We start from the raw sequence: 12,333 nt of genomic DNA on the forward strand, positions 1-12,333 counted from the left end.
AGGCGAGGGCAGGGGTAGCATGGGTCAAGGTGCACAAGGGAGGAAGAGGCGGTGTAAAGAAGGGGGAAAACAAGGAAATGAGGAGGCGGTGGAAGGAAGAAACGGGCCTGAAGGAAGCGCGTGAGCAGCCGGGGTGGGTGTGTGTGGGAGGGGGGGGGGCTGGTGAATGTCAGGCGGCAGTAGGGGAGGGTTGGCGAGAGCAGGAGGGGGACAGAGGAGGGGGGGTCTCCAACTGGGAGGGCGTGTGTGGGTGTGTGTGGGAGGGCGGGCGGCTGGTGAATGTCAGGCGGCAGTAGGGGAGGGTTGGCGAGAGCAGGAGGGGGACAGAGGAGGGGGGGTCTCCAACTTTGCATAGCATTATTGCTAACGATAGGTGGTTTATGAGAACATGGTCCTAACATTGGTATCAGAGCGAGACCCGATGGTATGAATCATGGGGAACTCTAGAAGGAGAGAGGAGTGACTTTGTTGCCAACATCTCCAAATCTGGCCAAAGGGCTGCTTCCCATGACTGTCAAGGTCTAGGTGGGCCTTATGACGACTAGGACGGAAGGGGGCAGGCTGTACAGTGTGGATGACCGAGTGCATGTTGCATATGCGGAAGCCTTGCTGTACTGATCCACAGCCCTAAGCATATATTTAAGAACTTTGATGCTAATTAACATGAGATTAAGACAGAGAGGAGAGAGAAGAAGAGAGAGGCTAGGTATCAGGTTTTCTTTATTCATATGGTACAAAAAGTTACTTATGGTTGTAACTTGTACATGGCTGAGGCTTGTGGTCAGCCCCATAGGGGTTGACCCTAGCCCTTCTACATGAATGCTATGCTTGAATGATGACTTAGGAACTGAAGAACTGAATGTACTCTGGGCTGAATGCCGATTTATGCTTATATATGGGAGTGGGATGCCAGTCGGCCAGCACTAAAGATGTCGGCCAGTAGCATGGACAAAACATGGCTTAAAATCCTGAATTAAATGCTGAGTGTGTCTTCTGGTTCTGCCCATACTCGCTGCCCTTCCTGTACCCCCTGGCTGGCTGCTGCACAAGGGCTGCTGTCAGCCGACAGCCCCTTGTGACCTCCCATGAGGTGAATGATGTTGATCATGATGTACTGCTGCTGCTGCTCCTGATGATGATGATGATGATGATGATGATGATGATGATGTAGATGTGCTGATGCTGATGCTGAATGGTTCTGATGCTTGGCTACTCATGATCTTAATGATGATGCTGATGTGAGGCTAAATGCTTATTTGACCTACTGCACTAATCAGGGATTAAACCAGTTCATTCTGAAGATTAGCCATGGCACGGGCGTGCACGTGACAGTGCAGGCCATACACAGTATGCACAGCCCTTGGCACAATCCGTACGCTGTGTGGGCTGAACTGTATGGGCTCCTCAAGGTGTGGACATGGTCAACGGGTATGTCTGGGTCATGGTTGGCAAGACTGGGAGCTTGGTGCTTATGCCCGATTTAGAAAAAGTGTGGAGGTGAAGGTTCTGAACCTCCTATTTTGAGGGGGTTGAGAAAGCACATGCATGTAGAGTCTCTATTTGGGGGTAAAAGACATGGTTTGAAGGGTTGCCTTGGTTGCCCAGTTTGAGTTAAGTGTGGTAGAAAAGGAACCCTAAAAGTTCCTTTTTTGTGTGAGCACATGTGCATGTGCTTAGCTTTTTGTTAAGTGGCCACTTCAGACCTCTATTTGTGGAGGAGGAGGGGCTACTGGTTGACCATACGGGGAGCTTGAAACCAAAAAAGCAAGAGCAAATTCGCACATGAGCTCGTGGCGGATAGCATCTGAAAGAATGGGTACAATGCTGTGATACCCACAAAGAAATGCTGCAAGAACTCTACAACACTGTATATGGACAGCAAGCATAAAGGAGAAAAGAAGATCACTGCTGAATATCACCAGAAAAGGTAGTACATCATGTGGAGCAGCATGAGGGAGGTCCCATAGATGCTGCCTATCACTGCAGAAGTTGAAAAGAGAGATAATAATGATGCTAAGCCTAGCCACCTTTATATAGGTGGGAGAGGAGCTGGTCCGCCAGTAGAAAAACAGAGGACTGTCTGACTATGCAAAAAATGGTGAAATAATGTCTAAAAATAGGCAAAAAAATGTAGTGCCTAGATGCATATGCAGGGCTTCATATGGAGCCAGATACAAGAATGAATGTGCATGGAAAAGTCCATCTGGGGATGAAATAATTTCCAACACCTCCTCTTCAGCACCAAATGGGTGGACCATGTCTGGTGCGCTGCAGAAAATCCTCCAAAGAGTCTGAAGGAACAACCTCCTTATAAAAGGCACAAAGCTCGTGAAGATATGGTACATATGAATACCGAGAAGGTCTCTGGAAGAAGCCACGAGAAGATCGAGAAGATATCGAAGACGAAACACCAAGATCAATTTGGAGAGAGAAGCCCTCAGGAGATGGAACCATAGATGGCTCCGAAAAATGTGGTACCTCCTCTGCACTGCAACAAGTATCAAGACCGAAGTAGAATCCTCCTCTGAAGAAGAAGGAAATGAAACAACCACTGGAACAAACTGATCATCAGTGATAGCTGAATTTGCCAGGTTCGAAGTAGGGACATGCTCCGAGATAGTGGAAGATGCCTCCTCTATAACATAAGAAGGAGAAGCAACTGCCAAAGTAGGAAGCTCCAGAATATGTGAGGATATCTCAACAAAATCATCCACCTGCTCTGTAGAAGAACCACTATCCTCCTCTGAAAGAGGAGAGAAAATTTGCAATAATAGCATCAGCATGAAACAACCCAAGGGAAGGAAGATACTCATCCAAAGGGATTAGAGGAGTTGATAAGGTCTCTATCAGAAACCCTTGTAAATAATCCTCTTTTGCGGAAAGGGTACTGACTTCTGAATCAGAAGTCTCCTGTGTGACCACCAGGATGGACTCATCCTGCTCCTATGAAGATGAAAGAATAGGGGGATCATAGATAGCAAGAAAAGCCATCTTAGCATGAGACTTCGTACTCTCCTCTGTCGTTGGTGAAGTATCTGAGCCATCTGTCGTGGGTGAAGTGTCTGAGCCATCGGAGGAGGACTCCTGTTTTGCTTTAGCTTGTGGGAGCAGCCTGTCAGGCAAAACATTTGGCCTTTGTATGACCAAGTCGGCCACAAAACTCACAAGAATCCTTCATCCTGGAACCCTTGATGGTGTTAGAATTGTCGTCGTCAGAAGATGACTCTGTGATGACTTTCTGCTTGTTGTTGTTGGAGTTCCCTTTTCCGCCTTTTCCTTTGCCCTTGTCCTTGTCAGAGGCAACAAAAGCAAACTCCGACTTGCCTTTTCCGCGAAGCATGCACTTGTCACGGAGATAACTCACGACTTCGAGGGGAGAGGATCATGGAAATAAATATTATCCCTGAAAGAATCAAAGGAAGCAGGCAAGTTACCAAGAAGTTTATGGATGGGATTGTTGATGGTGCTCTCGTACTCGTCAAGTTGCAGCTTGATACGGGAGAACTCTCCAATCTTCTCAATCAAGTTATTCGACTCAGAGATGGTAAGCTTCTCCAGATCTGACTCCAATTTGGCAATCTTCACTGTCGAAACTCTCCCATACCCCCTCTGGATCTTTGTTCACATTTGATGAGCATTACTCTGGGAGGAGACAAACTATGCCTGTATGGATGGAGTCATGCAATGGATGATGATAAGACGAGCCCGAGCATCCAATATGCTTCGCAAAGCAGGCTCCACCAAGTGAGGTGTGGAGATAGCCATCCACAAACCGGCTCCTTCCAGCAACAAGTGAGTGTAGAAAGACCAAGTATGATAGTTGGTTGCAGTAAGCTTCATGGAGTCACTGATCTGGGAAGGATTGTAGGATGGTATGTGGGTAGGGGTGGGAGCAAGACCTGGATGAGAGAAACTCTAGAGAGGAAAGATTGGGAATAGGAACCACATGTGGAGCGGTGGGAGTAGGGGATCCAGGCTGTGATGGAGCGGGAGAAGAGATAGGAGAAGGAATGGCTGTAGAGAAGTGGTCTCCTAAAGCCATGTCTGCAGACAAATAATCCTCCTCTGTCTCAGGTGGTCGGCTGACAACCTCCTCTCAAGCTGTGCACAGCAAGAGAAAGAAGAAAGAAAGGGAAGGGAGGGTGGGAATCTGAAAATAGAAGAAGCAGAATATCTCAGGGTTCCAATCCTCAGCACCAATGAAGAGAGTTTCAGCTAATAACAGCAAAATGCAGAATCTATGCAGAAAATGTAGCATGAATAGAATAACACTCTAGTGGTAAAGGCTGTAAAGCAGCTCTGTAGAAAGAAATTGCAGCACTTGAGGCAGCCCCGAGTGAAAAACGCAGCTCCACAGAAAAAAAACGCAGGTTACTGATGAAGAAACGCAGCAGTAAACAGCTCCTATATGCTGTAAACAGTCAACAGCAGCATGGGAAAAGAAATGCAGGTCCGTGTAGAGGTTTCCCGCTCTGATACCATGAAAGAATGGGTACAATGCTGTGATACCCACAAAGAAATGCTGCAAGAACTGTACAACACTGTATATGGACAGCAAGCATAAAGGAGAAAAGAATATCACTGCTGAATATCACCAGAAAAGGTAGTACATCATGTGGAGCAGCATGAGGGAGGTCCCGTAGATGCTGCCTATCACTGCAGAAGCTGAAAAGAGAGATAATAATGATGCTAAGCCTAGCCACCTTTATATAGGTGGAAGAGGAGCTGGTCGGCCAGTAGAAAAACAGAGGACTGGCTGACTATGCAAAAAATGCTGAAATAATGTCTAAAAATAGGCAAAAAATATGTAGTGCCTAGCTCCATATGTAGGGCTTCATATGGAGCCAGATACAAGCATGAATGTGCATGGAAAGTCCATCTGGGGATGAAATAATTTCCAACAGCATCTGAGCTCGTTTCCTTCATCCCGGCCAACATCTGGTCATAGATGACTAATCTCATGGCAGGGGTCCTTTGGGGAGCCACTTCGGGATTCGGAGTGATTTGGCTTGTCCAGGTAGGTCCTGTGTGTGTCAGATTTTGTTTTGCCCCTAATAGTTTGCTATTCTCATGCTGCCATTTTTTCTAGATTAGATGCTGCCTGTGTATTTTATCGGATTTCGGATTTTGGTTTCTTGCAGTTTTAGGATTTCATGGCCCGCCTGTTTAGGGTTTATTTCATAGTATTAAAGTCCCATCATGCCAATCCTAGCACCAATTTTCCACGTGGGAAAGATGTTGGCTGGTGACAACAACGTCCTCTAGCAGCCTGATTCAATCTGGAATAGCAGCAAGGAAGGAGCATAGATGAAAATAGAGACTACCGTTTTGGCTAGGGTAGAGCTCTCAATGAAATCTGCCAGCTCATTTATACAGAATTCAAAAATGCAGGGGAGAGGGGACAACCGTGATTATGTTGTATGTCGGCTATGATAGACCTTGCTTTGTGCATATGTGTCTAATGACCTGCTCATAGAGTGTGACTGGTCCAAATGATCTCAGCATCTACTTAGCCAGCTGATTGCAAGAAGATTCTTCTTTGTCTCATGTGGATGACCACCGCTAGCTTTTCCTTTTAGACTTTTCTTTGCATGACATATAGAGACCTTTACTGTAAGTATAATATTTTGATCTGATATCTATTGTGGGTTGCAGATTCCAACTTATCATGCAGGTAGTGGCACAAATAACAAGAAGTTGTGAAACATGGGATTAAAAATGATGTGCACTTGCTCAAGTGAGCAGCTCAAAGCAGATCAAGATCCATCATATGCTATGGTGGCAGCTGAAGAAATTGCATCCACTAGTGGTCTTTCTGCCAAAACTATCGAGGGTGAGACAAAGCTCGATGAAGGCAATATTGAGGAGGCAGAATCGACACTTCGTGAAGCATTATCACTTAACTATGAGGTATCTGTATTCTCACTCCCTTGTTTGAACTCTGTTGCCTGCTGGCTGTTGCTGAGTTCAGTAGTATGTACTCCACGAAGGCTAGAGACTCGAGCACTCTCTATGCTGGGTGCATTACACGTTAGGGTGGTACATCCCCTTTCTTGGCATGCAACCTATGTGAGATTATCTATTCTCAATGTTCTCTGGTCACCTTTCCTCCCTTTACACATGCATGTGTGGAGTGATGCATGTGATTATGGACACTTTTCAAGGACACACAGCCTGTGGTAGAAGTAAAGGTATTCATCTTAAGTAGATAGTGCGATAACCTCTGCGTTGAGAGCACCAAACCAAACACACCCTTCTAGTCATGTTCTTGTTTTATGTATTTTTTTTTGGGGGGCTCTTTCCTCTTTGGGTTGTTTTATCATTTGGACAAACTTGATGCTTGTCTAACTGCATCATTTTACAGGAGGCTCGAGCCCTTCTTGGACGATTGGAATACCAAAGGGGTAACGTGGAGGCTGCCTTGCAGGTGTTTGATGGGATAGATATCAACACTGTAAGGTCTCGGATGAAGTCTTCTATTACGAGCAAGGGTTCTCATCGACGAGGGAGATCAAAAAATGAACTCTCCCAGCCATTATCTCTACATGCTGCTAGCTTGCTACTAGAGGCTATTTACTTGAAGGCCAAATCATTACAAAAGCTTGGTCGTTTGATAGGTACAATTCATACCTAATTTCCAACTTTGCAGCCTTTATTGATTTGATTTGGTATCTCTTCTCTTCTAAAAATGTAAATGCTTTTTAATGAGCTAGCATGCAGGGATCATTTGTTGCACATTTCTACCGCTAGGTTCATTTAGCAATTGGGGTACCTAAGGAGCCAGCTCATGACTTGATGATTGGTATACCCCATATCAGAGTCCCCTCACACCACTTTGTGATGTTGGAAATGTAGAAGCACTACCATCTCAGATGTCTTTTGTGTTTCTGGGCAAGTAAGGAGCGTAGCATTGCTGCCGTGTATCAGGTGAGGGCACTCTACATGAACCTGGCTGGCATCCTGATCCTGCCTCAGTATCATGCTCTGGAAGTCGGAATCGAAAAGCATGGTCACCAGACAAATGCACATTTTTCCCCATGTACTGGAGTCTTATCAAATTGTTCATGCAAGACTCACATAGTATATGGCTCTTATACTTGAGTCTTATCACATTGTACATGCAAGACTCATGTGGTTCATGGGTCCTGTTCTTTGGGGGCTAGCTAGTTTTTTCTCCTTTCATGTTTTGTTGACATACATACAGTTACCCACATATCACATGTATTGCTTTTAGCCTCCTAGACCCTTTGAGCCTTTCATAGGTGTAAAATACAGCTACCCACAGATCACATGTATTACTTTTGGTCTCCTAGACCCTTTGGGTCTTTCATAGGCGTAGAAAAAATCTTTCTTTCTTTCTTTCTCTGGGGCTTAATGTGTCTCTTGTAGGACCATAGAGGTGTGGAGGAGGAGATGAGAGGGGTAGAATAAACGCCTTTTTACATCCATACTACACAACAATGTCCTTCAATCTAATTAAACATGGAAGACAGCCTTTTAAGTTCTCAACACATGGAGGTTTGCACTTGAGGTTCCAACCTTAGCATTATCCAACATCCTCTTTCAAACCAATGAGGTGATGAGCCTAAGAACTACATATATATACTTAGTTGTACCATCATTGTACTTAAATAGGGGTTTACTAATTTATATTTTTTTTGAGATGTTTCATGAAGGACACAATGCTTGAAGGAGATTACGTTCACTTATTTTCAGCCTTGCAGATTTTAGATAAAGATCTGCCTAGTAGTTCGAGCGTGTGGAGTATTTTGTAGGGTTCCATGTTTCATCAGTGGTGGATACTCATCAAGAGCTTCATATCGATATATAGGATGCATTTGCTATTCTCAATAGATGGGGAATTTTAATGTTTTACCCAAAGGATAATGTAAAGTCAGCTGAACAATGATTAATAAGGCTAGTGTTAGACATATACATTAATTTCGTCCGAGGCAATTAGGCCTAGACCGGACATTATTAGTGTGTGCACGGGCAAGGGCCTAGTGGGCCCATAACCCACTAGGCCCTTGCCCGTGCACACACTAATAATGTCCGGTCTAGGCCTAATTGCCTCGGACGAAATTAATGTATATGTCTAACATTAATAAGGTAAAAGTGCTCTCTTAGCGCCCATTCCCGCGCTCCTTGGCTAACCCCCGAGCTACGGACCTTGGCCCACTAGGCCCTTGCCCGTATACACACTAATAATGTCCGGTCTAGGCCTAATTGCCTCGGACGAAATTAATGTATATGTCTAACAGCTAGTGCAAATGCGTACATTCCAACCACTGGATTTTTGTAATCAAGATTGTGCAAGAAATAAAAGAAGCTTCTTTTCTATTAGAGCATTCAATCTGTGGCGTGTGGGAGACGATCAAGAAGAGCAGAAATTGGAAGGGGAAAGCTGAGGGAAAGAGAGATGCCCTGTGCCAAAGGCAAGTGGAGACGAGAATGCTCTATATGGTAGGTTGTGCACGTGGGATGATTGACCAAGGAGGCACGTACCCATCGTCACATGCACTGTGCACTGGGCTTTACATCAGTGCAACCTTTCTACAGTAGGGATACCTTTTTAGGAATATTTTGTCGTATGCCATGGCCCCATTGTGAGCCCCAATCCGGGACATGTCAGGCATGAGCTGTGTAGGTCAGTCTCCAAAGCCATAGAGCGTCTGCATGTGTCAGTCCTCTTACCCACTTGGATAACTCATCAGATAGGTGCATGTAGAGGTCAACCCTAGCATTAGGCATTACATTAGCAAGCATTATAGGGGCATATGCACATGGGCCAGCCTATAAGGCACCCCATCATGGGGTCTGCCTTGCATATGGGTCCAAGGACCCTATGCCATCTCTCCTTGGCAGATCAGCCAGCATAGCCAGCCTAGCTAACATATTCAGTAGGTCAGCCATCAGCTAGCACCATGGATGGCATGGGCAGCCAGTGGGTGTATAGAGGCCTCCATACTGGAGTCGGTCAGCATAATATGCTTACAAGCATTAGTCGACCAGCATAAAGGACAACATTGAGAAAAGTGCGCAGCATTTAATGCTACTAAAATAGCATTTTCTCGTCCAATAAACAGGCCGACAGCAATCAGTGAGAACCGAACAGAAACAGAAATCATATATAAGCATGCGTCAAATTCACAACATAAATCATTCATTACAAATCTGTCTACAAGCAGTAAAAGAGCAGTGATGAGTGCCTAGAGCCTCCAGCCTTGCGCATACATTCAGCATACAACACTTTACTGTGCTACAGTCCCAAGGGCTCCATGAAGATCCTCTTCAGCATTCAGCCAGCATATGTGCATCCCTCAGTTCTGGGTTTGCATAGTGGTCATTGAAGAGCTATTCAAGGGAGCTTGGACAGCATATGTTTCAGCCTATGTTTGGTCTACTTCATCCTTGCGTTGGGCAGTCCTCAGTCATCTTTCATTCTCATTGTACAAAGTTCTCCAAAGAAATACAAGAAAATACTCCCGCTTGTAGGGGGGACCTTCAATGGGTAATTGGGACCCAATACTGTCTCTATCTTCTCTTCTCTCTCAAAATAAAGTGGAATTGCATAAACTCACAGGTTTAAAGAAGGCTTTGTTGCACGTTACGTCGATCAATCTACTGCATGCCACATTGGTATCAGAGCTGCAGGTTGTGACCCAACTTGGCCGCTCAAAAGTGAGAGCATTTCGTGGATGGTAAAACTATGGTTAGGGAAAACCACCTAGGCCTCCACCCGTTCTTGTTTCTCAGTGTCTTTGCAGGATTTGGAGTGATATTATTCACACCATTATGGCTACCTGGGCCAGAATCCAGGGATCTTCGAGGGCTGCGGAGAGGAAGCACGCCTAGTTTATGAGAGAGTGGGACATTGGTATCTTTTTCACATCCTCTCATTTGGGACCCTATTGGCAGCACAGGGCTCCTGATTGGTTTAGATCTCCACCTTGCTTGGTGTGAAATCTCCATTTTGTAAAATTTTTCATCCTTAATAGAAGGCTCCTTTCTGAAGAAAAAAAAAAACCTCTTCCGCAATACAATGAAGACTTTATCCAAGCAACCTTGGAACAAAACAGATTGCTAAGGCAACAGATAGATCTAAAGAAGAAGAAGCAGCCAAAGAAAAAAAAAGAAGCTAAGGAGGAGGTTGAAAAAGCCAAGGAAGCAGTTGAAAAGCCAAAAGAGCTCTTAGAATTGGAAAGATTGTTCCTCATCATGAAGCAACAAAGGCAAAAAGAAGACGCCAAAAAAGGTGGAAGAACGATAGGACAGAGAAGACCGACGTGAAGATGAACGAAGGAGCGAGGATGCCAAACGTAGGGCTGAAGAAGACCAAAGACGAGAAAATCATGCAACCCGAGAAAGGCTTGAGCGTGAAGCTATGCAACTCCAGATTCAACAGTTGATAGCCGGTATGCAGGCAAACATGTTGTCTCGTCTCCTTACCCTGGTGCACCAAGGGCTGAGTTTCTCCACCACCCCAACCACCATCGTCAGATGAGATCAACCAAATTTTAGTAAGTATGATGGTAAGTTTGATCATGTTGCAGTTATGCAATTCCTTCATCAATTTGTAGCATATTTTCCTTTGGCTACGCTTTCAGATCCTCAAGGTTGTGTCCACCTGGCAGCACCTCACCTCTCCGGTGAAGCGCTTACCTGGTGGCAACATTGGTCGAGTCTACATGTAGATCCGATCACAGGGGCTCCTTAGTATGTATGGGACACCTTCGTGTCCGACTGCAAAAAACGGTTTCTACCTCCCCAATATACAGGACCAACCTTGAGGATGAGTTCTACAGATCTCCCAAAACGGGTCTCCAAAACTGACATACTCTAATAGAGTTATCATGTTAGCACAACAGTTTCGTATATCTGAGGAGGATAAATTGAAACAATTCATTAGAGGGTTGGATACTAACATTAGGCTTACCGCACATAATTTTGACCCACAGTTATATGACAAGGCTCTTCCTCTTGCGCAAAATTAGGAAATGATGCTGAATGGAGGTAAGCCCAAGCAAATCTAGGCTAGCTCCAAACTCTGGCAGCAGTCATCCATCACCCAACAATCATCATCCCAAGAGGGGAAGGGAGCTCCGAATAGCAAAGATAACAAGAAAGATTCCTAGAGTACCTCAGGAGGCAAGAAAGATAAAGAATTCAAGCCTAAGAAAACACCGGAGGAAAAGACCAACGAGGGCATTACTGGTGGATATTTCCAACTGGAAGAGTAAACGTGGTAAAGGGGGAGAATAGATGTTTCTTTCGTGACACCGTGCGGCATGGTAAGAAAGATTGTACCACGTGGCAGGCTATACAAGCCTCCAAGACCTCTACCTCCACAATAGCCACCGCTACAGCTGCATCTACACCTTCCACATCGGCCACTAATGCCGTTCAACTCTTACCTACCTTAAACGCAAAACCCACAGTGGTATTTGACGACAACAATTCATTGTCCCCTTCGATATGGGCAGTTTTGAGGATTTTATTTCTCTTCAGTAGATGACTATACACTTGTAGCTCATCATTTGGACATAGACGGGTTCACATCCGGTCTTTGCACTCACATATCTCATAATTCTCAACAGTTCGAATTCATGGTTCAAAAGGCCACATTTCAGCGAGACTTCACTGTCTCACCTCTTTCTCGGCATTTAGTGGTTTAGAGGTTATGCACCCATTCCTGATTGGAGGCTGGACACTTTCACTATGGTTGATGGTATTCTTGAGTCTGTCTTGATTCATGGGGATGGGAGCATTCCAGGTATTCCACTCATCTCACACATCCAAGCCCAAAGAGCTATCAAAAAAGGAGCCGGGTACGCTTTGATTTATGTTTGTAGCTAACAGTCTGCTGTTCAACCAGCAACCCCTTTAACGCAGGTTGGATAGTCTCCTAGCATAGTTTCAAGGCATTATGATAGAGAGAGAGAGAGAGAGAGAGAGAGAGAGAGAGAGAGAGAGAGAGAAACGCAGGTGCATACCTGCTCTCAATATCAACCAAACAAGATGAACATGCTGGTACAAGTCCTGAGCACGAGGGGGAAGACCACCTCGTATGTGGGGGACTGCAGCAAGCCAAAAAACGCAGAGGCACAATGCATGTAAGTGGCGAATACAGCGTGTGTGAGGAGGGGGAAGCGCGGCTATATATATGCCCAAAAAGGGGCAGCCGACCAGCACCACAAGACTGGGCATAAAGACCCACAACTCCATAAAATGGGGAAAGAAGGTGGGAAAAAGGTGTGAGGGTTGACCAGCCCCTCAAGCTAACATGGTCAGCCCTATAGGCTCAAATAGGACACCAACGAGAAGCCAGCAGCA

The 12,333-nt window shown here is 45.3% G+C and overlaps 1 protein-coding gene across 6 annotated transcripts in view; it reads left to right on the top strand.

Annotated features, from left to right (window-relative positions):
* Positions 1-12,333, top strand: part of LOC147638676 (protein NPG1-like) — a 68,467-nt gene that overhangs the window by 16,704 nt on the left and 39,430 nt on the right. For all 6 annotated transcript variants that reach the window (XM_086798624.1, XM_086798625.1, XM_086798627.1 and 3 more), the window contains 2 exons: positions 5,656-5,910; positions 6,365-6,617. In XM_086798624.1, the coding sequence (XP_086654750.1) occupies positions 5,707-5,910; positions 6,365-6,617 (457 nt within the window). In that variant the 5' untranslated portion in view covers positions 5,656-5,706. The remainder of the gene's footprint in view (positions 1-5,655; positions 5,911-6,364; positions 6,618-12,333) is intronic.

The sequence above is a fragment of the Cibotium barometz genome, chromosome 5, assembly GCF_041138505.1.
Source record: "Cibotium barometz isolate CiBa-2024 chromosome 5, ASM4113850v1, whole genome shotgun sequence".
NCBI classification, from domain to species: Eukaryota; Viridiplantae; Streptophyta; class Polypodiopsida; order Cyatheales; family Cibotiaceae; genus Cibotium; species Cibotium barometz.